At 42.9% G+C, this 24,934-nt stretch overlaps 1 protein-coding gene across 2 annotated transcripts in view; it reads right to left on the bottom strand.

Annotated features, from left to right (window-relative positions):
• The window catches only part of STXBP1 (syntaxin binding protein 1), a 102,324-nt gene that overhangs the window by 7,072 nt on the left and 70,318 nt on the right, over positions 1 to 24,934 (bottom strand). For both annotated transcript variants that reach the window (XM_007528848.3, XM_016190694.2), the window contains exons 9-18: positions 24,277 to 24,407; positions 22,425 to 22,532; positions 20,803 to 20,863; positions 13,846 to 13,911; positions 12,828 to 12,908; positions 10,291 to 10,429; positions 9,288 to 9,397; positions 7,637 to 7,738; positions 4,799 to 4,884; positions 1,327 to 1,481 (exon numbers count right to left, since the gene is read on the bottom strand). In XM_007528848.3, coding sequence (XP_007528910.2) covers positions 1,327 to 1,481; positions 4,799 to 4,884; positions 7,637 to 7,738; positions 9,288 to 9,397; positions 10,291 to 10,429; positions 12,828 to 12,908; positions 13,846 to 13,911; positions 20,803 to 20,863; positions 22,425 to 22,532; positions 24,277 to 24,407 — 1,039 coding nt within the window. The remainder of the gene's footprint in view (positions 1 to 1,326; positions 1,482 to 4,798; positions 4,885 to 7,636; positions 7,739 to 9,287; positions 9,398 to 10,290; positions 10,430 to 12,827; positions 12,909 to 13,845; positions 13,912 to 20,802; positions 20,864 to 22,424; positions 22,533 to 24,276; positions 24,408 to 24,934) is intronic.

The raw sequence follows: 24,934 nt of genomic DNA, 5'->3' as shown, positions 1-24,934 counted from the left end.
TTCTATCCCTTCAGCTATTCACCTCCTAACATGGAAACTTAGTCAAAGTCAATAGTTGACCAAGGAGATCTATACCCAATCCTGGCTCTGACAGCTTCTGTCTGGGAAAGCTGTGTTTAAGCTGGTAATTAACCAACAGATTCATGCAATACATATGCAAGCAATATCACTGGGGGGAGGGCTATATAACAACAGGAAAGAAAGCAATACAGGGACAAACAGCCCGAGGCAGTTTCAGGGAGGAGGGGGAGGGAGGTGTCCTCTTCCCACTAAATGGTGTTATCTAGAAAGTGGTGAGTTGACAGTGCCAGGTGCATCTTGACAGACCCAGGATTGGTCGGCAGAACCAGCTCACTCTGAGAGCTTGGAGGGCACAATTTAAGTTATAAAACTGACACATCTTATCCAGATCAGGGTGAAAGCAACACATGCTGGTAGCCTCTTGCCAATTAATGTCAAGAGGCACCCAGGTAAGTGCAACTCCATTTTGTAAAGGGCAAGATGGGACAAAAGGCATCTGGAGAAATTTTTTTCTTAGTTTTTCTCTTTCTTTTCAGTCCTAAAAACTATGGAAGCTTCAGGGCTGGAGCTAGAACTCAGTGACAGAGCATGTGCCTTTACATGTGTGAGGCCCTGCATTTGATCCCTGACACTCACCCCCACACCTCCCAATTGTGGAGGTTCCTGAGGACCTGAAGAAAGAGAACATTTTTCTGCTGCCTTTCTTCTAGAAAACCAACAGGAAGCATCTAAAGGGTATGGTAGACTTAGAAGGTGGTGGCAGAACATGGCTAGGGGAACCCTGAGCAGACTCCAGCAGTCAGGCACATACATTTCAGGTAATATCTGCCATGCCTGTTCATCTCCCAACAGGTACGGGAGGGGTGATAATTTGCCTTCATTCACTGAGCATCTTCCAGAACTATGAGGTTCAGTGTCAGACACTGACAAGTCCCACCTCGAGCCTGCTCAAGGCTGTCGGTGGGTGTTCTGCCCTCATTCTGAGAAGTAAGGAAACTGCACTGTGGAGGGACACCAGCTCCAGGTGAATGGCTGGCAGTGGCAACACAGGAGTGGGAGCCTGGGGCTGCCGAAGTCTGTGCTCAGGTCTTCCGACCACATGAGCTGCCTTCTGTCAAGAGACACAGTATAGGCACGAAGGAGGAATCTTTTGTCCCTTAGCTTCTGCCATCCACAAACCGTGTCTAGAGACTGAGTTTTGCAGAGCTGGTTGCAAACTGAAGATGAAAGGCGACACTAAAGCATGGAGTGGAGTCCAAGTGCGATGAAGCAGCCCCTCCCTGCAGCGGACATGCCCCAACTCACCTATGAGTACCTCCCACTTTCCATTGGCCTGGGTCACCTCATAAGCACACCGCATCTCATTCAGGCTCACGCCCCCCAGGATGAAAATAATGAGGCGGGGGCCACTGCGGTACTCCCCGGGGGCCTTATTCTTATGCCAGTGCCCATAGCGGGCGCTGTGAGAGAGAGAGAAAAGAGAGAGGTTAATCCTGCTTATCTGTATGCACAGTCGCTATCACTTCATGCCTCAGCAGTTAGCATATTTGCTCTGTACATCGGTGTCCAAAACAGCAGATGCCAAGTGTTGGTTGAGCAGGACTTCAAGGCACATTAAGCAGTGGTCTGGTGGTTTCTGGGAGAAAAGTCGCTATGACCTTGTTCCATAGAGATATGTGGGCACCCAGCAGGTGCAGGGTAAAGCTCCACAGATCCAACTGGCAAGCTATTTGTCCCACCTTCTATCCTTGACTGTCTATGTTTCTAGGCTTACCTGGGACACTCTGTTGGCAGTAGAAGTGATGATAAGAGCCTACGGTTTGCCTTCACATTTGCACACAGACCCACTAAACAAATGTCACCTAGTGCCCCATGAGACCTGGTCTCTCCTAGTATCAAAACATCAGTCTGCTGAGATACAGCCCCTGCCCACCAGCAGCTCATGGGTGGCAGGGTGGGGGTTTTGGGGAGAAGAAAGCAGGTCCAAATCATGTTCTAAGGCAGAGGAGCTCAGTGCCCTGGGGAAGGGCAGTAAAGGCCACCCATGCATCTATGGGGAAGGCTTTCCCAGAAGAGGGGTCACCAAGCTACCTCCTATAAGACAAACATTTCAGTGGTGGAACAGTTCCCCAGAGGCACCTCCCTAGTCCTGAGACAAGAAAGGGGTTCCAAAAATGGGAGTCGGTGGGGTAGAAATCATAAGTCAAAAAAATGGGAGTAAGTCTCCTCTGAGGAGTGGATTTTGCCCTTTTTCCTGACTTACAATGGCAGAAAAGTCACTTTCTGATTATTATTATTTTTTAAATAATTTATTCATATATTTTATTTATTTTATTATTGTTGTTATTGATGCCATTGTTGTTGGATAGGACAGAGAGAAATGGAGAGAGGAGGGGAAGACAGAGAGGGGGAGAGAAAGATAGACACCTGCAGACCTGCTTCACCTGCTTGTGAAGCGACTCCCCTGCAGGTGGGGAGCCGGGGGCTCGAACCTGGATGCTTATGCCGGTACTTGTGCTTTGTGCCACATGCGCTTAACCTGCTGCGCTACTGCCTGACTCCCACTTTCTGATTTTTAAAGGCATCATTTAAATTAATGAGTAGTTAGGTCACTTTTTTTTTTTTAATTTTTAATTTAGCCTGTACAGGCATTTGACATTCTGCTGTTAGCAACCACCTTGGCAGTACCATGATTTAGAATTCTGTATTTATCTACAGTGTTGGCTATAAATGTTTGATCTCCATTATCATCAGAGGAGATGCACAATACCACGGATGCCATAGAGGCCTTGGGTCCAGGGGTAGAGGTTTACTAAAAGTGAAGGCAGAAGGAAGAGGGCACAGAGAGAAGATGGGGTGGGCAAAATAGAGGTGGAACAGCTTCACATACAGACTGGCATATCGCTCCAGTGCCAAAGGTCACTCTCTCAGAACTGGTAACTACTGTCCTCAGTGCATGGACTCAGTTCTGACTGTCCTCGGGAGCTACACAAAGCTCTAGCTGTCAGAGAAAGCACTGGCACTCTGCCTCTGAGGCTGTGAACTCAGGAAGACAGCATGGTGCTGTGGGTCTGACCCTCACCTGCCCCAGGGAGGCAGAGAAGAAGCTGCGGGTAAAGTGCAGTCAGAGGCACTGGAGTCACAGGGACTGATTCAAGGAGCTGTTAGCCACAGAACAGAGTGGGAAAGGTTCCCAGATGAGTAGGACAAGGAAGAGTATTGGAGGGAGGGTTTTTAAAAGTATCTGTGCAGGCTGGTGGCTCACTGGGTTAAGTGCGCATAGTATGAAGTGTAAGGACCTGGTAAGGATCCTAGTTTGAGACCCCGGCCCCACCTACAGGAGGGTCACTTCACAATTGGTGAAGCAGGTCTGCAGGTGCCTATCTTCCTCTCCCCCTCTCTATCTTTCCCTCCCCTCTCAATTTCTCTCTGTGCTATCCAAAAAATTGAAAAAATGGCCACAGGAGCAATGGATTTGTAGAGCAGGCACCTAGCCCCAGCAATAACCCTGGAGGCAAAAAATAAATAAAAAATTTAAAAATCTGTGCTGGGTGGTGGCACACCTGGTTAAGCCTACATACTGCAGTGCTCAAGGACCCAGGTTCACCACCCTGGTCCCCACCTGCAGGGGGAAAGCTTCACGAGTGGTGAAGCAGGACTGCAGGTGTCTGTCTTTCCCTCTCAATTCCTCTCTGTCTCTATCCAATAATTAATAAAAAAAAAAATTTAAAAATCTGTGCAAAGTACCAAAGGTGATAAAAAGAAATGTAGTTTTGGAGACTTGGGGGGGGGGGAGGGTAGACGTAATGGATTGCTTTTATCTCCAAGGTATATTATTATTATTTTTTAATTTATTTATTTTCCCTTTTGTTGCCCTTGCTGTCTTTTTATTGTTGTTGTAGTTATTGTTGTTGTTATTGATGTCGTCGTTGTTAGATAAGACAGAGAGAAATGGAGAGAGGAGGGGAAGACAGAGAGGGGGAGAGAAAGATATACAACTGCAGACCTGATCTTTACGCCAGTCCTTGCGCTTCACGTCACGTGTGCTTAACCCGCTGCGCTACCACCCAACTCCCTCCACAATCAATTTTTGACTATTTCCATCGTCTGAAAAAGAAACACCATACCTGCTGGTGGGCACGCTTCAGTCTTCCACCACACTCCCTGCCCCAGAGCCTGCTGGAAATCACTAATCTAGCTTCTGTGTCTATAGGCATACAAATGGAATAAAGCTTATATCTGGCTTCTTTCACTTAGTATAAAGTTTCAAGGTTTACCTGTCTTGTAGTATAGATCATTATCTCATTCCTCTTTTGGTTAATAATATTCCATTGAGTATACTACATTTTGATGGTGAACTGGGTAATACTTACTGTAGAGCTATTATGAAATGCTGCTACTATGAAACACTGTGCACCCTGGTGCATCGTGATTCTGAACAGAATGAATGAGGACAATGGGAGAAGGCTGTATTTGATTAAAGACCTGGAGGAGTAAGAAATTAGCCAAGCAGATCCATCAGGCAGGGAGAAAAGCAAAGGCAACAGTCCTGAAGCAGAAGACTGGTGTGTTCCACGAAAAGCAAGGAAGCTGGTGTGGCTGCCGCTGAGAGGTGGGAGGAAGAGGAAAGCGAGTGCAGGGCCTTGGGGTTGGCTAGCGGGACTTGGCCCACATTGGCAGTGAGAAGCCGTGGGAGTGCTCCCAACATCCGCCCAGAGACAGTCCCATTCCCCAGCCATGCCCTTCTTTCTCCCTACCCCTTTTCAGAGTTTCTCACCTGACAGCAGTAGTGCTGAAAGAGGCAGAGGAGCGGGTAGAGATGTAAGGGTAGTGCTTGGTGTCCAGTTTGTCTTCAATAGTGTCCTAGAAAGGAAAGAGAACGAGGTTAGACTTGTGGTGTTTGGAAAGCGCTGAGAGGAACTGAGGTGAGCTGAGTTAAAGAACAGGGAGCACAGCAAACATCATGGCTATGTGTGCACAAACAAAGCACTCTTTTGGCATACTGCCTGCTGCCAGGGAGTCTGATGCCTGCCCACTGCTGACCAGATACTCTGTAATCAGTGGGCACAATAGCATACGTTTGTAGGTTTGTTTATAAACAGGAGCAAAAATATTAAAAATAATTTTTACAACTTTGTTTGTTTGTAAATATTTTTTATTATCTTTATTGGATAGAGACAGCCAGAAATTGAGAATGTACAGGGAGATAGAGAAGAGAGACAGTGGTCTGGGAGATGGCACAGTGGATATAGCACTGGACTCTCATGAATAAATAAATTCTTTAAAAATTTTTTTTTATATTTATGTATTTTCCCTTTTGTTGCTCTTGGTTTTTTATTGTTATTGTAGTTATTATTGTTGTTATTGATGTCATTGTTGTTAGATTGGACAGAGAGAAATGGAGAGAGGAGGAGAAGACAGAGAAGAGGAGAGAAAGCTAGACAGTTGGGGAGTTGGGCAGTAGCACAGCGGGTTAAGCACATGTGGCGCAAAGCATAAGGACCGGCGTTAAGGATCCCGGTTCAAGCCCCCAGCTCCCCATCTGCAGGGGGGTCGCTTCACAGGCGGTGGAGTAGATCTGCAGGTGTCTGTTTTTCTCTCCCCCTCTCTGTCTTCCCGTCTACTCTCCATTTCTCTCTGTCCTATATAACAGCGACAACATCAATAACAACAACAATAAAAAAGACAACAAGGGTAACAAAAGGGAAAATAAACAAATAAAAAGAAAGATTTACACCTGCAGACCTGCTTCACCGCCTGTGAAACGACTCCCCTTCAGGTGGGGGGCCGGGGAGCTCAAACTGGAATCCTTAAGTCGGCCCTTGTGCTTAACCCACTGCCCAACTCCCAAATAAATAATTTAAAAAGAGAGAGAGAGAAGAGGGACAGAAAGACATCTGTAGCATCTGCAGCCCTGCTTTACCACTCACAAAGCTTGTCCCCTGTAGGTGGGGACCAGGAGCTTGAACCTGGGTAAAAATAATTTTTTAAAAGAAACTTGCATTGATTTTTTTCATCCAACTTCTCCCCCTTTTTCTTTCACATTTAATGTGAGGTTATAAATGTTGTATCACACCCAGTAAGTTCCTAGTATTTGCCACCCGTCTTGTAGAAACTAATAAGCACAGGCAGAGCCTCTCCTGTAAGAGAAAACTTCACATCCTCCGTTCTTCAAGGATCTAATTATCTGGTGGGTAGATTCTAACTATCCACCCCCCTGCTACCGAGAACTCTATACTCCTCCCAACAGCTACCATGTAAAGCCTACACATGTCTCTTAAGGGGATCTGGGAGGAGAGGCATAAAAGGAACAGAGAATAAATAAAGAATGAGACAGACGGCTAGGCTTCATCTATTCCACCAAGTAAAGAAATGTCACTGGTTTCTATGTGTCTTATGTTCACCCAGCATTGGGGGTTGTGAGTTTAAAAATAAGAAGCTGACTCACTAAATGTATTTAAAATACATTATATGTTAGCATTCAATTCAGTAAGAACATCTGGGCTGTTATGGATAAAGGGAGGCTGGGAAAGTTCTTACATTCTCTGGACCTGTTAGTCACCTGTTAGTTTTAGTCACCTGTTAGTTTGGGAGTTAGATTATCTCTACATGTCACCCCTAAAGGCCTCAAGGGATAGGATTCTTGGCAAGGTTCCCTTAAACTAGAAGATGAGTAGGGACACCACAGGATTTGTGATGCCCACTATTTTTTAAGTTCACACATATGGAACACTTACTATGTGCTAGGCACCACCAGGGGACACGCTAGTTGGAAGTACAGGGTTGATGTGTAAAAAGATGACCAAAGACAGTGAGCACATACATACAAGTACCCAGCACCCCTGATACCCACTCCTGGAGCCCAGAGGAGGCCTCTGCAGGGCTGGGGCACAGTAGCAGCGGGGCAATGAATGGGGACAGTCAACCCAACTAGGTCTTTGAAGGAAAGTGAAATTCAGAAAGTGAGGACATTCCAGGCAAGGAGTAAAGGTAGAAGCATGCTTGGCAAGGTCTCTGGTTGAAGTGTCTGACTTAGGGAGAGGAGTAAAAATAGATGGGAAGGGGCAGGCTGTGTGTGTGTAGGAGAGGGTATTCCAGATCCTTCCACATCTGCTCAGGAGCCTCAGCATAAAGCATGTTTGACTCTTTTATTTTAAATCTTATCCTAAATTTCATCTTATTTAAAAAAATTATTTGCAGAGAGAGAGAGACAGAGACAGACCAGGGTACTACTTAGCTCTGGCATAAGGTAGTGCCTGTGACCTCTGGATCTTAGGCATTCCAGCTGTGTTCTCGCAGGCAGAGCTATCTTCCTAGCCCTGACCTTGAAGTTCTAAGTATGACTGGTCCCCTTGGATGTGGTACCATCCAGGTCTCTAACACAGGGCAAACACATATGGATTCCAGCAGCCTCTTAGAGCTGCTCTTTATAAGACCTCAGAACAAGGCATGCTAGGAAAGCTGGAGGAGCTCCACAGACTCAGATACAATTCTCAAGGAGAAAACCCTGGCTGGCACTGTCTAGCAGGCAAAACTAGAAGCATTTGGGACTCCGGCTAAAGTGCTGGAGGCCCTGCTGTCCCTTCCCCAAACTTCCTGCTGCTCCAGCACTGACCTCCATGATGTCTTTAATAATTGGAGTCCACCGGGAGAGCTGGTAGGTCTGTTCACTGATGCGCTCCTTCCTCTCTGGTTTGCTCCTGCGACGCAAAGTGGACTGAATACAAACACATACATGTTAGACTGGGCTGGGGGTCACCTGCACCCCAGGGAATTTATCCAGGAAAACATATGAATTCTAAGATACTCTTCCCTGAGAGGCAGCATCCACTGAGAGTAGTAAATGGGGGAGGCTCTCCAGGAAAAGTCTCAGTCACGCTCCTTTTTAGAAACATGGAACAGTGCTGGCTCTTTAAAGTCATGAAAAAATGGTAGAAACCTAAGAATCATTCTAAATAAATTCAGACAGCTTAAAAATAACTTGTGGGGGCCAGGTGGTAGCACAGTGGGTTAAGTGTACATGGCATGAAGCATAAGAACTGGCATAAGGATCCTGGTTCGACCCCCCGGCTCCCCACTTGCAGGGGGCATCACTTCACAAGCGGTGAAGCAGGTCTGCAGATATCTATCTTTCCCTCTTTCTGTCTTCCCCTCTGCTCTTGATTTCTCTCTGTTCTATCCAATAACAACAATAGCATAACAATAACAAGGGCAAAAGGACAACAAAAATGGGAAAAAATAGCATCCAGGAGCAGTGGATTTGTGGTGCAGGCACTGAGCCCCACTGATGATCTTGGAGGCAAAAAAAAAAAAAAAAAAAAAGCTTGTTGCATATCACAAGAGAAAATACTACTTTAGGCATATTTATTTTTTGTCACTTTTTGTTTTTCTTTTTGGAGGTGAGCGGGAGAGCGAGCGCACAGCACTAGTCAGCTCTGGCAGATGGTGGTGCGGTGACTGAACTGGGGGCCTCTGGGGCTTCAGGTGCATGTCTAGTGTATTACTGCTTCACTATCTTCCAGCCCAATTTTAGGTATAATTTATTCTTTGAATTTTTAAGCATCATGAGATGAACAGAATGAATCATCTCTATTCTCCTTTGGGTAGCTCTTGGGAAGAAGGGTCTAAAAACACCAACATGCCTCGTTATAAATGTGTGGTCTGTTGGCTCTGAAACAAAGTTTTTGATCTTGACATTTCACAAGAACATTTGCAACTACAGCTTTATAAAAGCTAAAGTGTGAGGTGATTCTCTACAGGAAAAAAGTACACAGTAGGACTTTACAGAGTGTTGAAGCCTCCTCCTCAGATCCCAGGGTCCTGCACTGTGTGGCTGGGTCTCCCAGGCACCCCGCCCTGACCTGATCTAGAATCACAGGCAGTGCAGAAAAGTCAAAGGTGGCAGGACTGCCTGATGCTATGTGTTATATTCTCACCCTTGAAGAAGATGCTGAGTCTAGGTGTGCCAAGCCAGAGTCAGGCTGACCTTGAGAAATGAAGAATGAGGCTGTGTGGCTCCTATTTTGGGCTGGTTCACAGACACAACTCATCTTAATGACACTGACACCCTGATGTGTGTATCTGGGTTTTACATCTGTGTATTTTCTTTTTTTTTTTTTATCTGTGTATTTTCAATCTCATTTTATCTGCTTATATATTTTTTCCAGGTTCCATGTGTAGATCACAGGCTGCCTTTTGTGAGTTAGAGAAGGAACCGATAGCACAGGCCAGCCTTTCTCTTTCCAACAGCAAGGCTGGTTCCTTACATCTGTGACGATGGGCACCCCAAGGTGGGCCATGTTGGTGATGATCTCACTGTCCTCCGGGGGTATCTGGGCATGCTGGATCAGCTTGTTCAGGTTTTCCTCAGTGATGCCTAAGGGAGCAAAGTCCTAGTCACACTTTACATCACACAGTGAGAAGAGGAGCTGATCACTTGCGGGAACAGGGGCCCCTCTCCTCCTCTAGGTTAGAAATGAATTCATTCACTTTGTCAACTTTATTGTAAAGTGAGAGGACAAGATCAGGATTCTAGTTCCACTCCAGTCACTCTGCCCTGTGCTGTGACCACCAGCAACTGCCCCTTGTGGTCTGTTTTTCCATCTACCACCTGCTTCTTGGCCACTCATGCCTTGTCTCAGTCTGCATCAAAGTCAGCTTGGACAAGCAAGTCCCATCTTTGGCACAATGGACACCTGTCGATAGCTATGATATGACTGAAACTCAGTTATCTGGAGGCACAGATTACAAATATGTTGCAAGTTAAAATAATCTACCAGATATGCTCTAGTCCACTGTCATACAGTGTGTGGACTCTTCTTGCTTTCCTGAGTCTATCCTCTTACACATCCTATACCAGAAAGTAACTCAGAATTACTGGAGGGTACTCAGGCTCTAGTTATGACTAGTTCACTTATGTTATATATTTCCCCAACACAGAAATTTCTTAAGACCTCATGGATACTATTTCTTCTCCATGTCTTTTCCCCCAATATTTTATTATATTTACTGAGTAGAGACAAAGAGAAATATATAAGGAAGAGGAGCTAGAGCTTCACCATTCATGAAGCCTCCCACTGCAGGTGGGAAGTGGAGGCCTGGACTCGGGTCCTTACACATGGTAATGTGTGCGTTCAGCTGGGTGCACCACTGCCCAAACCACCCCTTCCATATCTTTTAAGCTACTTTTCTACTCTTTTTCTCCTCCTAGCTGCTACAGTTTCCCCCCAACAAAGGCCGATCCCTTCCTCTGTATCCCATCACTCCTACCATTCTTCAAAAAGATGTAGAGAAGGATGATACGAATTTTGTCATAGGTGCTAACATTTGCATCCAGCAGGATGGGGACAATGGCTCTCATGGGGTCCTTGATCTTCTCCCCTTCAGCATCTGTGCCCATGGCCAAGTCCTGCAGAAAACACACCATGTCAGCCCCATTTCTGGTGACAATCTGGATAGAAGATAACTACTGATGTTCCACAGTGTCTGGGATTCGTCTTGGTTGGAGAAGGTCTTAAAAAGTCCGTCTCGAGAGGGTTAGACGGTAGCACAGCGGGTTAAGCATGTGTGGCGTGAAGCGCAATGACTGGCATAAAGATCCCGGTTCAAACCCCTGGCTCCCCACCTGCAGGGGAGTCGCTTCACAGGCAGTGAAGCAGGTCTGCAGGTGTCTATCTTTCTCTCTCCCTCTCTGTCTTTCCCTCCTCTCTCCATTTTCTCTGTCCTATCCAACAACAACAACATCAACAATAACTACAACAATAAAACAAGGACAACAAAAGGAAATAAATAAATAAGTAAATAAAAAGTCCTTCTCTACCTTTGCTATAATTAGTATTGTTGTCTGATTTTGCTGAAATGATGAAAGCGCTTTGCAAAAACAGCACAGATTTACTTAAAGGTAGACTGTCCCCTTCAGATACATCAGTGTACCTGTATCAATGTTTCAGGAAAAAGTTCGGTCATGGTGGGTCATCTAGAGACACAGGTCTTGTTGAGGGATCAGGGCTTAAAAGGATCTATTTCCCACACATGAAAAGCTGTGCCATTTTAAAGCATCTGTGTCTGCCTGACTTGTCCCTTCCTTCCTTTCTTCCTCCCTCCTTCCCTCCCCCTTTCTTTTGTGGAATTGTAACCTCATGAGTGTATGATTTCACTACTCTGGGTCTTTTTTTTTTTTTTTTTTAAACCAGAGCACTGCTTAGCCCTCCCTAGCTTATGGTGGTATGGGGATTGAACCTGGGACTGTAGAGCCTCAGGCAGAATAGTCTCTTTGCATAACCATTGTGCTCTTTCCCTCCCCCTCCCCCACTTTTTTATTTGACAGGATAGAGAGAAATTAGCACCCTTCCTGCAGGTGAGGAATGGGGGCCCAAACCTGGGTGCTTGTGCTTGGCAATTCATGCACTTAACTGACTGAGCCACTGCCTGACACCCTCCAGGTCATTTTGTTTTCAAACAGATGAATGGCCACATAGATGGGTGTAGATATATGGGGCAGGAGACACCACAGCACTGAAGTTTCCTCTACAGTATCTCCCATGTGATGCTGGGGCGCAAACCTGGGTCAGGTGCATGGCAATGCAGACATCCGACCTGGTGAGCTATCTTTCTTGCCCTGTCATTTCTTCTTTATCTCTTACAGAGGTCTCCTAAAGACCCCCTTTTCTCTCTCAAAATCTTAGGTTTCACAGCAACTATGATCTTGGATGGCAGTCTCTTCCCAATCTAGGATAGGGGAAAGCCGGCATCTGTCCTAGGCCCTTTCCCTTTCAACCCAGCTTTCAGTCTCAACAGAGTTTGTTCAGTACTGATGCTAACATCCTCTAAAAGCAAATTAAATGTAACCAGTTCAACAAAGAGTACTTAGGAAAAAAAAAAAGAATAAAAGCTTCCAAGGACTAGTCCTGACCGCACTGTTACCATTCTAGGTATAACCAATATTCTGAAGTCAATTTCTCTTGGAGAAGATACCTCATGTTTTCCCAGACCACCTATGAAGTTGATAAGATTTTAATCTTACTTTTATTAAAGGAGTCAGTGAATCCAAACAGATTTTATAAACCCTAATTGAACCATAATATCAAACCAGATGATTTGAATTATTTGCTTCACAATGAAAAATAGATTTTCTTTTCTATAAAAAGGTACCTTCAACTGAGGCTTCAGAATTGGATCATGCTCTCTCTCTCCTTAGAAGCTAACCCTGGCTAAGTAATGTTACAGTTTGCAGAATGTAGTACCAGGATTATTGGCTTCACACAACACTGGTGAAAAATGCAACAACATTGCTATTGCCCTTTGCCAGAAAAAATAAAGCAGAGAAAGAGAGTTAGACACATCAAACAAATCAGTGACACAGACAGACCCCAAACTCAAATCCCAGTCTCTCTCACTGACTGCCCTACTTGGGACCACTGAGGCTGTGGGTGTTTCTCAACAGCGGCTATACTATTCTTTCAGCTTCTAGGTCTCAAAAGCAGGTCTGGTTATGGCGGCATGGAACTACATTTAGAATATAAAATTCAGCATCCTCTTAATGTAGGGCTCTAGTTCCATATATCTCTCTCTAGCCATTCCATAGCCTCTGGAAAGTCAGACATGCAATATCCAAACGGCACAGCATTCCAGACCAGTCTAGCCCCTACCATTGGGAGTGGAACTGCACTGGCTCCTGAGTTGAGACAATGTGATCTAGCAGGCTTTCCCATCTCTATTTCCTATGATTCTGCAGGATGTTCAAGGTCAGATGTTAAAATTCAGCTGGGCCAATGGGTCTTGCAGAAGGAGAAGAGGAAATATCCTACCTGCTCTACTCGGCAGAGTTTATCCACGGTGCCTTGGTAATGCTTCATGCAGTCCTCAGCAAGGTGCAGGTGGGTCGAATACTAGGAACAAGCAGAGTCTGTGCTAGAGGGATTGCTCACTGACTGAGTCATACGACACTGACTGAGCACCAATTATGTATAAACACTGTGCAAGACGCAGATAAGTCTCCAGCTTCAGAAAGGAGATAAATATGTATCCAAGCAGGTATACAAATATCTCAAGATGGGGGCCAGCCAGTGGCACACCTGGTTAAGTGCACACATTACAGTGCGCCAAGGACCTATGTTCAAGCCCCTGGTCCCCAGCTGCATGAGGGAAGCTTTATGAGTGGTGAAGTAGGGCTGCAGGTCTCTCTCTGTCTCTTTCCCTTTCTATCTCCCCCCCCCTCGACTTCTCTCTGACTCTATCCAATAATAAATAAATAAAATAAAAAGATTAAAAAAAGAAAATGTCACAAGATGTAATAGTTTGTGTCAGGAGAGAGGGGCAATCCATATTCTGGAATAATCAAGAGGAAGGAGAAAAATTTCAAGGAGTAGAGTGGACTGATGGCTTCAAAATACATTTACAAATTATTTTTTTGTCCTTCCTTCAGGAAGTGGAACTTAATTCCTCTTCTTGAGTGTGAGCTAGAATTAGAAACTTGCTTCTAAAAATGTGAAGCAAGCACTTGTGACACTTAGGACATAAAAGGCACTGTGATCTCCTTCTCTCTCTGAGGTCACACACTCTAGAGGAAGCCAGTTGCCAAGTCATAAGAACACTCAGCAAGCCCAATGAAGTGAGAAATAGGAAGGACAAGGAGATAAAATGATGAAAAGGAGAAAAGAAGGGGAGGGAGCTGTTTCAGCCTTCCCTTTTTTTTATTCCTAATAAAAATTGAAGACAAATAAAAAACTGGATTTCAGCAACTCAGTTGGTGAAGTGGGGCTTTGAGAAGGCTGTTTGCAGCTACTTATTTTTACAATTCAGTTCAGTCATTTTGGATCACCATACCTTGCTGAGCTCTTTCTGGTACTGGGGCATCTTCTTCAGCATCTGGGACAGGTCCCGCATGGTGGTCTGTAAGGAAAATAAAGCACATGGGCTCACTTAAAGGTCCTGATTTTTCGGTTGTGCAAGGGAGGTGAAGACAGCAGCAAGCACCAAGTGTCCCAAGTACACATTCTGGAACTCTCAGATAAACCTGTTAAACATGTAACCTGGGAGGAGACAGACACAATGGATGAAGCCTTGGACTCTCAAACATGAACAGTCACTTTCTCATTCTCTCTCTCATTAAAATTAAAGAAACAAAATATATCTTAAATAAAAAAATAAAATGAATGATAAGCCAAAATAGTTACTGTTAATCTTGAGAATAAGAAAAAGCAAAGCGGATTCAACTTCCGGAGGCGGAGCTACGAGCAGCAGATCTCTTTCTCTCCTCTCCTCTCCTCTCCTCTCCTCTCCTCTCCTCTCCTCTCCTCTCCTCTCCTCTCCTCTCCTCTCCTCTCCTCTCCTCTCCTCTCCTCTCCTCTCCTCTCCTCTCCTCTCCTCTCCTCTCCTCTCCTCTCCTCTCCCGGATCAACTAGGAATACCAAAGGAGACCACCCGGACCGAAACAAGACAGGACTAGAATGACCACAGGAACCCAGTAAATCACCCGTGAGTACAAACACACGTGGCTGGTGACAGAGAGGAGAGAGGGGCCTAAGGAGAGATTAAGTGACTGCTAACAGTTTAACAGTTTATCAGTGGAAACACCACCTCCAGTCTGCTCCACCAACAAGGGGACAGCTGAAGGGAGGAAAGGACTCCCCAGAGACTCACCAAGTGCAACTCTGAGTCTCCATTGCTACTACCCTCAGAATCTGGAGCAGCGACAGGGAGGGACACCAGGGGACAGAGATCTAACCGGGAAACTCAGGAGAAGACCTATACCTCTGTGGCATAGCTGAGGGGCTGTGAAAGTCTCTTTGCACAACCACTGGATTATCTCTGCCACACCCTGCTTTATCTCTTGGTCAGGAGTCAGTGATTAAGCGAAGAAGCCTATTGATAGTTTAAAAGCCCTCAGGCTCCCATAGCCTACAGGGAAGGAAAAAAAAGAGGCTTTTACACCACTGAGCTCCAACTCAGGGATTGAAAAAACTGTTAACTTCTACCACGGTAAACCCTTTAATTAAATTACTTAGACACAAGTCAATCCAGGCAATAGTGATCAATAATTTGAAAAGTACTGATAAAGGGAACTCATAACATAATATATAAAATGGTTAAAACAACAAGAAAAAATATTGGAGACTCGAACCAGGACAAGAGTCCAGCTAAAAGTCCTCCAGTGGGTGAAGCACAAAACAACGAGTTCAACATCCAAACATTAGCTAAGGAAATAATAACAGGAGTGAGTAAAGAATTTGAAAAAATTGTAATCAGAAATGCAGGAACAACAAATGAGAATATGGAAGAAAATTCTAATTATCTCATGGTTATTAGAGAGCTGAAAGCTGAAATCGCTGAGCTAAGAAGGCAACTAGCTGAACAAGCTAAAACAGTATCAGAGCAGGGCAACAAAATAGATGAACTCCAGAAAGCAGTAGAGGGCAGAGAGAATAGAATCTATGAGGCTGAAGACAGAATTAGCAAGATTGAGGATGGATTAGAGACAACTAAAAAAGAAGTAAGAGATCTCAAAAAGAGATTAAGAGATGCTGAAAACAACAACAGAGTCCTATGGGATGACTTCAAAAGAAACAATATACGCATTATTGGCTTACCAGAGGAAGAAAGAGAAGGAGAGGAAGAAAGCATTCTCCAGGCCATAATAGCTGAAAATTTCTCTAGTCTAGACAACACCAAAGACATAAAGATTCAAGAAGCCCAGAGGGTCCCAAACAGAATTAACCCAGACCTAAAGACACCAAGACATGTCATACTTAGAATGGAAAGGAATAAGGATAAAGAAAGGATCCTCAAGGCTGCAAGAGAAAAACAAAGAGTCACCTACAAAGGAAAACCCATAAGATTAGCAGCAGACTTCTCCATACAAACACTACAGGCCAGAAGAGAATGGCAAGATATCTATCGAGTGCTCAATGAGAAAGGCTTTCAGCCAAGAATACTATATCCTGCTAGACTGTCATTCAGACTAGATGGAAGCATCAAAACCTTCTCAGACAAGCAACAGTTGAAGGAAGCAACCATCACCAAGCCTGCCCTGAAAGAAGTTCTGAAAGGTCTCCTATAAACAACCAGACCACCACAAATAGGACATATATTAAAACACTCTAAAACTCTTCAAGAATGGCGTTAAAATATCTTCAATCTTTGATATCAATAAATGTCAATGGCCTGAATTCACCTATTAAAAGACACAGAGTAGGAAGATGGATCAGAAAACACAACCCAACAATATGCTGTCTACAGGAAACTCACCTAAGTCAACAAGACAAACACAGACTTAAAGTAAAAGGATGGAAAACTATCATACAAGCCAATGGCCCACAAAAAAGGGCAGGAACAGCTATTCTCATATCTGACATGATAGACTTTAAAATAGATAAGATTAAAAAAGATAGGAATGGACACTACTTAATGCTCAGAGGATCAGTCAATCAAGAGGACTTAACAATTATTAATATCTATGCACCCAATGAGAAGCCATCTAAATACATCAAACTTCTACTGAAAGAGCTACAGCAATATATTAACAGTAACACAATCATAGTAGGGGACTTCAACACCCCACTATCTCAACTTGACAGATCATCCAGGAAGAAAATCAGTAAAGACATAAGGGAGCTAAATGAAGAGATAGATAAACTAGAACTATTGGACATTTTCAGAGTCATTCATCCCAAGAAACTGGAATACACATTTTACTCAAATCCACATGGATCATTCTCAAGGATAGACCATATGTTAGGCCACAAAGACAGCATCAGCCTATTCAAGAGCACTGAAATCATCCCAAGCATCTTCTCAGACCACAGTGGAATTAAACTAAAACTTAACAATCAACAAAAGAGTAGTAACAGTCCCAAAATGTGGAAGCTCAACAGTACACTTCTTAACAACTTCTGGGTCAAAGAGGAAATCAAGGAAGAAATCAAAATGTTTCGAGAGTTCAATGAAAATGAAGATACAAGCTATCAAAATATTTGGAACACAGCTAAAGCAGTCCTAAGAGGGAAGTTCATAGCTATACAAGCACACATTAGGAAACAAGAAAAGGCACAAATAAACAGCCTGATTGCACATCTTAAAGACCTAGAAGAAGAACAACAAAGGAAACCTAAAGCAACCAGAAGGACAGAAATCACTAAAGTTAGGGCAGAAATAAATAACATTGAGAATAGGAAAACCATACAAAAGATCAATGAAAGTAAATGTTGGTTCTTCGAAAGAGTAAACAAAATCAACAAGCCTTTAGCCAGACTCACAAAACAAAAAAGGGAGAAGACCCAAATAAATCGGATAGTAAATGAAAGAGGAGATATCACAACAGACACTGCAGAAATTCAACATATCATGCAAGGCTTCTATGAACAACTATATGCCACCAAGCTAGAGAACATGGAAGAAATGAATGATTTCCTAGATACCTACCAACTTCCAAAACTAAGTAAAGAGGAAGTGGATAACATGAACAGGCCCATCACAGCTAATGAAATTGAAACAGTTATCAAAAATCTTCCCAAAAATAAAAGTCCTGGACCAGATGGTTTTACAAATGAATTCTACAAAACTTTCAAAGAAGAACTAATACCTCTACTTTTAAAAGTCTTCCAGAAGATTGAAGACACTGGAATACTCCCTGCCAGCTTCTATGAAGCCAACATCACCCTGATACCAAAAGCAGACAGGGACACAACCAAAAAAGAAAACTACAGACCAATATCTCTGATGAACATAGATGCAAAAATATTGAACAAAATTCTAACCAACCGGATACAGCAGTATATCAAAAAGATTGTCCATCATGACCAAGTGGGGTTTATCCCAGGCATGCAAGGTTGGTTTAATATACGTAAATCAATCAATGTGATTCACCACATCAACAAAAGCAAGACCAAAAACCACATGGTCATATCAGTAGATGCAGAGAAAGACTTTGACAAAATACAACATCCCTTTATGATCAAAACACTACAAAAAATGGGAATAGATGGAAAATTCCTGAAGATAGTGGAGTCTACATATAGCAAACCTACAGCCAACATCATACTCAATGGTGAAAAACTGGAAGCATTTCCCCTCAGATCAGGTACTAGACAGGACTGCCCACTATCACCTAATATTCAACATAGTGTTGGAAGTTTTTGCCATAGCAATCAGGCAGGAGCAAGGAATTAAAGGCATACAGATTGGAAGAGAAGAAGTCAAACTGCCCTTATTTGCAGATGACATGATAGTATACATGGAAAAACCTAAGGAATCCAGTAAGAAGCTTTTGGAAATCATCAGGCAATACAGTAATGTGTCAGGCTACAAAATTAACATTCAAAAGTCAGTGGCATTCCTCTATGCAAACACTAAGTTAGAAGAAATTGAAATCCAGAAATCAGTTCCTTTTTCTATAGCAGCAAAAACAATAAAATATCTAGGAGTAAACCTAACCAAAGAAGTGAAAGACTTGTATACTGAAAATTATGAGTCACTACTCAAAGAAATTGAAAAAGACACAAAGAAGTGGAAAGATATTCCATGTTCATGGGTTGGTAGAATTAACATCATCAAAATGAATATATTACCCAGAGCCATCTACAAATTTAATGCTATCCCCATCAAGATCCCAAGCACATTTTTTAGGAGAATAGAACAAATGCTACAAATGTTTATCTGGAACCAGAAAAGACCTAGAATTGCCAAAACAATCTTGAGAAAAAAGAACAGAACTGGAGGCATCACACTCCCAGATCTCAAACTGTATTATAGGGCCATAGTCATCAAAACTGCTTGGTACTGGAACATGAACAGACACACTGACCAGTGGAATAGAATTAGAGCCCAGAAACGAGGCCCCACACCTATGGACATCTAATCTTTGACAAAGGGGCCCAGACTATTACATGGGGAAAGCAGAGTCTCTTCAACAAATGGTGTTGGAAACAATGGGTTGAAACATGCAGAAGAATGAAACTGAATCACTGTATTTCACCAAATACAAAAATAAATTCCAAGTGGATCAAGGACTTGGATGTTAGACCACAAACTATCAAATACGTAGAGGAAAATATTGGCAGAACTCTTTTCCTTATAAATTTTCAAGACATTTTCAATGAAACGAATCCAATTACAAGGAAGACTAAGGCAAGTATAAACCTATGGGACTACATCAAATTAAAAAGCTTCTTCACAGCAAAAGAAACCACTACCCAAACCAAGAGACCCCTCACAGAATGGGAGAAGATCTTTACATGCCATACATCAGATAAGAGTTTAATAACCAACATATATAAAGAGCTTGCCAGACTCAACAACAAGACAACGAATAACCCCATCCAAAAATGGGGGGAGGACTTGGACAGAATATTCACCACAGAAGAGATCCAAAAGGCTGAGAAACACATGAAAAAATGCTCCAAGTCTCTGATTGTCAGAGAAATGCAAATCAAGACAACAATGAGATATCACTTCACTCCTGTGAGAATGTCATACATCAGAAAAGGGAACAGCAGCAAATGCTGGAGAGGGTGTGGGGTCAAAGGAACCCTCCTGCACTGCTGGTGGGAATGTCAATTGGTCCAACCTCTGTGGAGAACAGTCTGGAGAACTCTCAGAAGGCTAGAAATGGACCTACCCTATGACCCTGCAATTCCCCTCCTGGGGATATATCCTAAGGAACCCAACACATTGATCCAAAAAGATCTGTGTACACATATGTTCTTGGCAGCACAATTTGTAATAGCCAAAACCTGGAAGCAACCCAGGTGTCCAACAACAGATGAGTGGCTGAGCAAGTTGTGGTATATATACACAATGGAATACTACTCAGCTGTAAAAAAATGGTGACTTCACCGTTTTCAGCCGATCTTGGGTGGACCTTGAAAAAATCATGTTGAGTGAAATAAGTCAGAAACTGAAGGATGAATATGGGATGATCTCACTCTCAGGTCAAAGTTGAAAAACAAGAGTAGAAAAGAAAACACAAGTCGAACCTGAAATGGAATTGAAGCATTACACCAAAGTAAAAGACTCTGGGGTGGGTGGGTGGGTGGGGAGAATACAGGTCCATGAAAGATGATGAATGACGTAGTGGGGGTTGTATTGTTAAATGGGAATCTGGGGAATGTTATGCATGTACAAACTATTGTATTTACTGTTGAATGTAAAGCATTAATTCCCCAATAAAGAAATAAATTATAAAAAAAAAAAGAAAGAAAAAGCAAAGCAAGGTACCGGGAGGTGACACATCCAGTTAGACTCGTACATTATTGTGTGTGAAGACCTAGGTTGGAGTCCTCACTCCCCATCTGCAGGAAGGAAGCTTTATAAGCAGTGAAGCAGGTCTGCAGGTGTCTCTCTTTCTTTATTCCTCTTTTACCTCCCCTTTCCTTTCTCAATTTCTATCTTATAAAAAAAAAAAAAGAAATAAGTAAATAAATAATGAAAAATGGCCACCAGAGCAGTGGATTCATCATGCAGGCGCTGACCCCCAGCAATAAGACGAGGGCTTTCTGGATGTCTACATTGAATGAAAAACGAGACAAAACAAGGGCTGGTCAGATTGCACAGTGGTAGAGAATAGGACTGGCAAGTATGGAGTCCCTAGTTCGATCCCTAGCACTGTAGATGCCAGAGTTTAAAAACCTCACAAATAGGTTATTAAAAAATAAAATGAAAAAAATCACATTAAGTTGAGAGGTTCATGATCAGTAAACAAAAGATGTACTGAAAAGGCATCCTTCTAGTTCTCGGGGAGAAAGCAGGGATTGGCCTAAGGGCACTGGGGTACTGGTACAGGTTTACCTTCTCTCCAGTATTCATTCTCTTGCTAGAAGAAAACTCTTTCAGAGATCGGGTGACTTCCCTGGAAGACAGAGGAAGACAGTTAAATTCCAAAGCAGCACCAGGTGCCTCTGTGTGGATGCTCTAGAAATAATTAAAATCCTTCCTTTAGAAATGTGTCACTTTTCCTACTAGTAATGTATGCATTTAAAGCTATTTTAAAAGAGAAGAGAGAGTATCATTTCTTTAACTAATATTCTGAACCACTGGTCTTTAGAATGGGGCTTATGAGATGATTTGAAAGGAGGAAAAAATATTAGGACATCAGTTTATGTTTACCTTGTTCATCCCTTTCAAATTTTCTGATTTGTGTGTGCTGTATATTATTGTATCAGTAGAATATGGCATGTATTTAATTCATAAATGTACATAAATACTGATGTATAGTTGAATGAATCAGTATCTTTTCTTTCTTTTTACTTCCAGGATTATCACTGGGGCTCGGTGCTTGCACTGTGAATCCACTGCTCCTGGAGGCCATTTTCCCCATTTTGTTACCCTTATTGTTGCCCTTGCTGTTGTTATTGGATAGGACAGAGAGAAATCGAGAAAGGAGAGAAGCCTGCAGACCTGCTTCACTGCCTGTGAAGCAACCTCCCTGCAGGTGGGGACCCGGAGGGCTTGAACTGGGATCCTTGCGCTTTATACCATGTGCGCTTAACCCGCTGCAATACTGCCTGGCCCCCTGAATCAACATTTTTCTTGAGTGATCACAAAAGTTTGGATACCATTTTTCTTAACCCATTGCTAAATTACTTTCTTTTAATTTTTTTTAATATTTATTTTCCCTTTTGTTGCCCTTTATTATTGTTGTAGTTATTATTGTTGTTATTGATGTCATCTTTGTTAGATAGGACAGAGAGAAATGGAGAGAAGAGGGGAAGACAGAGAGGGGGAGAGAAAGACAGAAACCTGCAGACCTGCTTCACTGGCTGTGAAGCAACTCCCTTGAAGGTGGGGAGCTGGGGGCTCGAACTGGGATCCTTTGGCCGGTCCTTGCACTTTGTGCCACATGTGCTTAACTCGCTGCGCTACCGCCCAACTCACACTAAATTACTTTCTCACTAGTCCATTCTGAGGCTATCACCAAGTAGTAGAATGTGTCTTTCTGAAAAAACAGAGATGTTTATCCACAGCTAAACATTTTCTAGCAATGTCTAGGTGTTAGAAACATTTTCAGAGCAAGGCATGATTAAGTACAGCATACTGGCATCACTTCTTGCTCAGAAAATTTCAGTCTGAAAGAGGAGAGGAAGACTTCACAGGAGCTATATAAAAGAAAATGAACTGTATGTAGCGCTGTATGATCTTTAAATAGGAGGGGAAAAAAAGCTTTAGATGCTGAGAGATACAAATGCTTCCTAAAGCCCCTAAATGAATCTGCTAACTTTGTGAAGTCTGTGAAACTTGAGCAAAGATATCAGAAGGGCTTTATCATCATGGCTAGCAGGCTGGCAACTTTGTCGAGGCAGTGTACTCACCCACTGATGAGCCCCATCTGGGCTGCCCTGAGTACCTGCATCAACTACTACAAATGAGAAGACATGTGCTGCCCTGGAGAAGGGAGAGGAGAGGGCTCTTACTGGGACACCTCAGCGATGTGTTTGTGGCGCAGGGTTATCCAGAGGTCATCGTCCTCATCCAGGAGCACTTCCTTGACCCGTGCCTCGCCAATACCACTTGTCTCGTACCTGGAGAGGAGATGTCCCCACAGTCTCGTAACAGACAACAGCACACAACTCTTGGCACACAGATGTTCACACAAATGACTCCACAGCATGTCCCCAAACATTTGATGCGCCGCTGCCTGCACCAGCACTGAAACAGCTGCAGTTCCCCGAGCAGGTAGGGACTCAAAGCTCTAATCAAAATCAACTGACTTGGAGATTCTCTTTTAAAATCTTTAGCCACCTGGTTCCCAGCATGAAGTCAAGTTATAAATGGGCTTGGAATTACTTAAAAAGGAGAGGCAAAGACCTCACCAGGAGAGGACTGGGGTACCATCTTCAAATGTGTGGTTACTTAAATAGCTTTTGAATATCTCCTTGCAGCAGAGGAACTGCTGCAAGGAGATATTATTAAACGTGAAACCAAGAACAGCTAAAAGAAACCAAGAATTATAGGAACTAAATGGGAGAGTAGCAAAAATTCACTCATGTTTTTAAAACCTATATTTTGAAACCACTAACTTTATGATCAATGCTATAAAATAAATGACATGAGAGCAATACAGTCTGTTTCCATAAAAAGAAAAATTGGCTTTTAGAAACTGAGTTTTCTCAGAAACTGCTACCAGGGATGCTTTTTATAATGGTAACAAAATAAAGCAGCTTCCCTCAAAATAAAGTTCAGTAAGAAACTTATATCGACATTTTTAACTACCATATTTCATAATCAGGCTTTAAGAAGTTTCTGAGTAAAATAAACACACACATATCAACATATTAACATATCTAAGGACTCAACACTCAGATGACTGGGCTTTGAACTAAAGATCTAAAGTTCTTTATATCAGCAATCACATTACAATGTACATCAATGTAATGTGTACATTTTAAATGTGTACATTTTAAATTTACACAGTATATGTGTCAGATTTATTATTTTTATTTTTTATTTATTACTAGATAGAGGCAGAGAGAAATTGAGAGGGGCAAGGGAGATAGGGAGGGAGAGAGGCAGAAAGACACCTGCAACCCTGCTTCACCACTCGTAAAACTTTCCCCTCACAGGTGAGGACCAGGGGCTTGAACCTAGGTCTTTGCACACTGTAATATGTGCACTTAACTAGGTATGCCACCGCCTGGCCCCAGATGTCAAATTTATTCAATATAAAAAGGATATGAACTTCCTGTTTTCCTAAAAGTGAGTATGAGTTCCAAGCTAGAAGTAACATGTGAGTTTTGGGAACTCACAGAGAGGCCTTCAAGCTTATTAGCAAGACTATATCAATGCATCTACCCTTCCTTCCTTCCTTCCTTCCTTCCTTCCTTCCTTCAGAATTCATTTATTCATGAGAAAGATAGGAGAGAGAGAAAGACAACACTCTGGCACATGCACTACCAGGGATTGAACTCAGGACCTCACAGTTGAGAATCCAATGCTTTATCCACTGCACCACCTCCTGGATCACAAAAGTTTTTGTTGTTGTTGTTGTTGATGTTGTTTGTTTTTTTCTCTCTTCCTTTCTTCTTTCTTTCTTTTTCTTTTTCTTTTTACCAGAGCACTGCTCAGCTCTGGCTTATGGTGGTATGGAGATTGAACCTAGGACTTTGGAGCCTAAAGCATGAGAGTCTCTTTGCATAACCATTATGCTATCTATCCCCCTGCATCTACTTTTTCTAGGGTTTATAATGGCCTTTTTCTTAAGTTACAGGTGTTTGGAGGTTTATTTGCAAAGCTGCAGTCACTCCAGGTCTGTAACACTGCACTTACTTGTACACATCATTTTCAATAGGCAGCAGATCGTAACTCATAGCCTGAAAAGTCAGCTCATGAAGTACAGGGGAGCTCGGGTCAAAACCACGGTCCAGGATCAGGAGCTGGGAGCGCGCCTTGTCTGGGCCCTGAAATGAAGGACATGAGGAAGGCATGCTTTTTCACAAGCCACCACACACAACTCCAGCTTCTCTAGTGTGGCTCTCCTCATAAAAGAGGCTGTAGGAAGTGAACATTGCTGAAATAGCAATAAACAGTGTATTTACTGCTTCACGATAACACTAGAACACTTACACCATGTAAGAATCTGATGTTTCCACAGGCTTACTATATTTTATTTCCTAACACTTCACAGATACTGTACTTTTTTCATAGTATCCTCCACCAGGAAAAATATTAAGACTCTGAGTTCTGATGTGATGGTTAGTATTTTTTTTTTTTTTTAACAATAAAGTTTTGTTATTGTTTTCAGAGTCAGGGCTTCACACATGAGTAATTTCACCAGCCTTGGGTCAACTTTTTTATTCAGAGAGACACAGAAAGAGATATGGAGAGAGACACCACCACACCAGAAATTTCTCTGGTGCCATGGCACTCCCATGTGGTGCCTGGGGTCAAACCTGGGATGCATGTATGGGAAAGCATGTCCCCTATC

The sequence above is a fragment of the Erinaceus europaeus genome, chromosome 10 (assembly GCF_950295315.1).
Source record: "Erinaceus europaeus chromosome 10, mEriEur2.1, whole genome shotgun sequence".
Lineage (NCBI taxonomy): Eukaryota > Metazoa > Chordata > Mammalia > Eulipotyphla > Erinaceidae > Erinaceus > Erinaceus europaeus.
Note: the sequence above shows the minus strand (reverse complement) of the source record. Positions and strands in the feature narration are given on the sequence as shown.